The sequence below is a fragment of the Sinocyclocheilus grahami genome, unplaced genomic scaffold (assembly GCF_001515645.1).
Source record: "Sinocyclocheilus grahami isolate Dianchi unplaced genomic scaffold, SAMN03320097.WGS_v1.1 scaffold4934.1, whole genome shotgun sequence".
Classification (NCBI taxonomy): domain Eukaryota; kingdom Metazoa; phylum Chordata; class Actinopteri; order Cypriniformes; family Cyprinidae; genus Sinocyclocheilus; species Sinocyclocheilus grahami.
Window position 1 is genome coordinate 497 of NW_015509763.1, and position 5,309 is coordinate 5,805.

At 33.8% G+C, this 5,309-nt stretch overlaps 1 gene segment (V, D, J or C); it reads left to right on the forward strand.

Moving 5' to 3' along the window:
• The first annotated feature begins 727 nt into the window (after positions 1–727).
• Positions 728–5,309, forward strand: part of LOC107577036 (Ig heavy chain V region 914-like) — a 9,060-nt gene continuing 4,478 nt past the window's right edge. The window contains 1 exon segment of the V gene segment in view: positions 728–783. Coding sequence covers positions 735–783 — 49 coding nt within the window.

Genomic DNA, 5,309 nt, shown 5'->3' on the forward strand with positions numbered 1-5,309 from the left:
AGTCGGTGGTTCTGTTAGGTTTTGAGAAGATGTGAACTACAACGCTCCAGGACATCCTAAGTTTTTTACAAAGGTGTGTTTGAACTAAGAAACTGATGTTTCCTTCAGGCAGTAGATCTGCTGAATATGCAAATGGTTCCATAACTTCGTAGATCACTAGAGATAATTCAAACAGCATGGTGTATCTGAAACTCTCTGGTCTGACAACAGAAGATACAGCTCTATATTACTGTGCAAGAAATACACGATGATGCAGAAAAAGCACTGAACTGTACAAAAACATGCCAGGGAGGAAAATGAGATTAAAACAACAACAACAACAACAACAATAGATGGCGCTGCAGCACAGTACAACTCTGAGCCAAAGAAACAGACCATCTTATCTTAATGGATGCAAGACATCTTATCCTAATGGATGATATACTGGCCCATATTTACCTATATTTACCTAGAATATAAGCTATTTAAATGCCATGATTGCTGATACATATGCCATGAATGACCTTAAGTGAATATATAAGAAAAAAACAAATATCAAGTTGAATTAAATATGTTTAGTCACAGATCCATCTCTGTCAATGCTGTCTTCTGAAAGAAATGTAAAAAAAAAAAAGACATGTAGATACTCATTTACTGGGTTGCATATGCAGTATTGTATGCAAATATTGTCCCTCCTCCTCTTTATTTGAGTATTAGGATGGAAAGAAGCAGCTTGTTCTCACTCGTCTCAAACCATGATCTCTTCATCTCTCTGGTTGTTGCTGCTGCTGGCAGCTGCTTCTCGTAAGTCTTTATATAGCTTCTTTAGAGATACTTCATATTAAAAACACTCATGGTTATACATATATAATGTTGTCCTATAACATGTCTGGCTATATTTTCCCCCTCAGGTGTCCATTGTGTTGAACTGACACAGACTGATTCTATGGTCTTAAGTCCTGGTCAGGTTTTGACTCTGTCCTGTAAAATCTCTGGATATTCAGTGACTGAGGACACAGCTGTGCATTACTGCGCCAGAGAGAGAGCCACAGTGACACAGAGCAGTTGCCGCCTTGTTCAAAAACCACACTAGCACTCAGCACACAATTACACAGCTTTATGCTAAGAATCATCACTAAGCTACTTCTAATTACTGATTCAGTTTCAGATGCAGATTAAATACTCATAAATATTCATTAAATATTCATAAAAATGACTCAAACATTAGTGTACATTCTTTATTAAAAACGTACCATATTGCTTTCCAGTTATAAATTATAATTATTTTTCATTATTTCATGATAGTGAAGTCTATTTTTATGGTTTTAGAATCTTTCAGACAGTCTAGATATTATTACTGATACTGTCATCATTATATTGTTTATTTACTGATTTATTCTTATGAAGCTCATGACTATGAAAAAAAAATCCAATTAATCTCTTTTACAACAATAATGCTAGTAGTCTGTACTTGCTAGTGTCTGTTACTTCAGTGCCTGCTGAGGAGCAGCTGTTCTACTCACTGAACACAACATCTCTTAAGAAAACATTTACTGCCTACCAAGTAGTTATAAATGTTTGCATTTTCATAGTTAATAGTAGTTTCGTAGTTTAATAGTTATAATGTTATAAGTTAATTTGATGAATGAGTAAATCATTTAAATCAAATCTGATTAAAGTTTAAGTTTGTATAAAACAACATCTACTGCATTACATTTAAAGACAGATAGATGTAGTCTTTTAAAATGATAAACTAAGTAAGTCTACTAGTCTACTAATATAATGATAAGTCTACGTTATTAAGCTTAAATAAATAAACAAACAAACAAACAAACAAATAATTGAATACATAGTCATTTATTGTGTTATAATGAAAACTCCTTTGTCACTTTTGAATGATGGTCAAATGGTCAACTTTAAATAAGTGTCATCCTCTTATGGAGTGGGCAAAATTATATCATTTTAAACAGCTACATAAAATTATACCATGTAAAATCATGTTGCTATTATTCATAAATGTATATTTAGTATGTAAATGTTATTTTAGAAATGTAGGTCAATAGCAACTCCAACAGACGTCTTGATTTTAACTGTACATACTCCCAGTATTGATATAATTGAACAAATTAGCCTGTTTGAATATTTTGAAACATCCTTTTGGTCTTAAATCTGTTTGACGTCACCACCCTTCATTTGACGTACATATATGTGATCAGTCCTTCTCCACTGGATCTCATATGAGTTCACTTCACTGAATCAAAGATGTCCAACAACCTGCTTTTGTCACTTTTGAATGATGGTCAAATGATGCTCTTTAAATAAGTGTCATCCTCTTATGGAGTGGGCAAAATTATATCATTTTAAACAGCTACATAAAATTATACCATGTAAAATCATGTTGCTATTATTCATAAATGTATATTTAGTATGTAAATGGAATTTTAGAAATGTACTCCAACAGACATCTTGATTTTAACTGTACATACTCCCAGTATTGATATAATTTAACAACTTAGCCTGTTTGAATATTTTGAAACATCCTTTTTGTCTTGAATCTGTATGACGTCACCACCCTTCATTTGACGTACATATATGTGATCAGTCCTTCTCCACTGGATCTCATATGAGTTCACTTCACTGAATCAAAGATGCCCAACAACCTGCTTTACCTTCTGTTTTTACTGGCCTATGCAAGTGTGTGTCATAATGTGAAACCTTACACTATCTCAAGCTGTAACAGTAAATATTCACTCTACCTGATGTTATGATCTTATTTCTATTTTATTTTTCAATAGGAGTGAAAGGTCAGAATTTGGAGTCCATTTCTTCTGTAGCAGAGGTAAAGCCTGGAGAAACTCTGAGTCTTTCCATACACAGGCATCGTTATTGGGGAAAAGAGGGACAGAATACAGAGCCCAGAGCTATTGGGGGCCCCACAACGATTCCCTAATTTCTAATAGAAATCATTGCAAAAAAATCCATTCAGTAACAACTGCCATCAGTAGGCTAATCATAAGTCATGACATATGGGATGTATTCCATCAAATGTGTTGTTAATCTAATTAAGTTGCAGTGGACCATGTGTAGAAACATGATTATAAGTATATAAAAATCAGTTTTGTTGTTTATGTTTAATGATGTTGTATTTACAATGAATTTCATGCAATAAATGTCATTTTGATGTGCTTTAATGTAGTGTGGAGCATGGAGTGTGTGCGAACTAATCAGCTCTTCCTCTGTACTACCACTACATTTTTTTTACTTAACCTATTAATAATAATAGTTTTACATTTTTAAAGGCTATTTTCTCAAAAGAAAAAACAATCACTATGATTCAGGGTCACAACACTATTAAAAATAAAAGTTATTTATTGGCATCAGTGGTTCCATTAAGAACATTTAACATACGGGACCTTTCCATTCCACAAAAGGCTCTTTATAGTGAAAAAAAATATTTTTAAGAGAACCTTTAAAATGTTGCCAGCCTACTGAATTTTGTTCATTAATTATGGGGTTGGCATCATTAAACTAAAGGAAAAAACAACAGCTAATGCATATGATTATGTAAATTTTTGGTTTCTTATTTAACCAGTGGGCATACAACATTTTATCTGTTCACTAGAGGGAGGGTCGAACTGCTCCTGCAATCTGTCCTGAAAACTACACCATGCTCTCTGCAGTTTTAGTCTTGCTTCTGGCAAGGGTAAACTGTAAGATATTTTTTGGAACATCAAGTTTTAGAATACAATTTTCTTGCATTGTTAATAATCACTGATCGGAATGCGCTTTTGTATTTCTCTTATTTGTTTCCAACAGGTATTTATTCAAATGAACTCACTCAGCCTGAGTCTCTGACTGTCCGTCCTGATGCCACTCTCACTATCAACTGTAAAGTCTCCTGTTCAGTTACAAGCTATGCTACAGCCTGGATTTGTCAGCCTGCAGGAAAAGCTCTGGAGTGTAATTGGATTAATCGGCTCTGCTGGAAACTTAGCCTACAAGGATTCCCTGAGAAACAAGTTCAGTATCACCAGAGACACTTCCAGTAACACAATAACACTGCAAGGAAAGAATATGCAAGCTGAAGACACAGCTGTGTATTATTGTGCCAGATAAACACAGTGACAGACGCCAACAGCCTCCCTGTACAAAAACACCATCATAATACAAATAAGAGTATATATAAGAGTATATAATATAATTATAGTAATATTTAATCAACAATCTAAATAAAAGATAGATAGATAGATAGATAGATAGATAGATAGATAGATAGATAGATAGATAGATAGATAGATAGATAGATAGATAGATAGAAGATTTATGTCCCATTTACAGAGAATTCTGTATTAGGCATATAACAGTAAACGAAAAGATACATATTCAGAATATAATTAATAAATGTTTTCATCACTCACACTGGTAATGGTTTATTGTAATTTAATAATTAGACTCAGCCGTGTATTACTGTGCAAAGCAAGCACAGTGACACAAAGGTCTTGCACGGCTGAACAAAAACCACACTGACTGTTTTATCTCTTGTTACTGGAAGTCAACAGGTGGCAGCAGAGAATAAAAAACAATCTATAAAATGCAAACTAATGAAATTATATACAATCGCTGGAGATGGTACAGTATGCAGTGAAGTTCACTATAAAAGCTCAAACATTAAACAGCACAAAGGCATATCTGATTCCTTTAACACAATGTGTGTCTTTTCATGTGTAGATGTTTGGTAGTGGTTACACACATTACAGTGACAAACTAAAAATCAGATTTTTAAGTTACTAGAGACTCTTACAAGAGCAAAACAACTCTATAAGGACAGAATGTGATGATGAAGGACACAACCGTGTCTTATGATGCACAAGAGTGAACACAGTGATAACCACAAGCAGTTCTTCTCTAAAACATCTTGAATAAAAAGTAAAAAAAATTAAAAAATCCTCATACATATGAATATAAAAGTGCATATGAATCTTACCATATTTCAAGAGATTTTTTTAAGCATTTGTCAGTGCACAAGTTCTCAAAGGACTCAAAATGAATTAGAAAAGATGGAGAAGAACTGTAAAATCAATTGATGTCCATGAGAGAAAAAAAATCTAAAACATGTCATAAAGTCTCTAATGAGAGCAATAATCTGGAGTGATGGAAGCTTATACTACAAGGATTCCCTGAAAAGCAAGTTCAGTATCACCAGAGACACTTCCAGTAACACAATAACACTGCAAGGAAACAATATGCAAGCTGAAGACACAGCTGTGTATTATTGTGCCAAACGTACACAGTGACAGACGCCAACAGCCTCCCTGTACAAAAACATCATC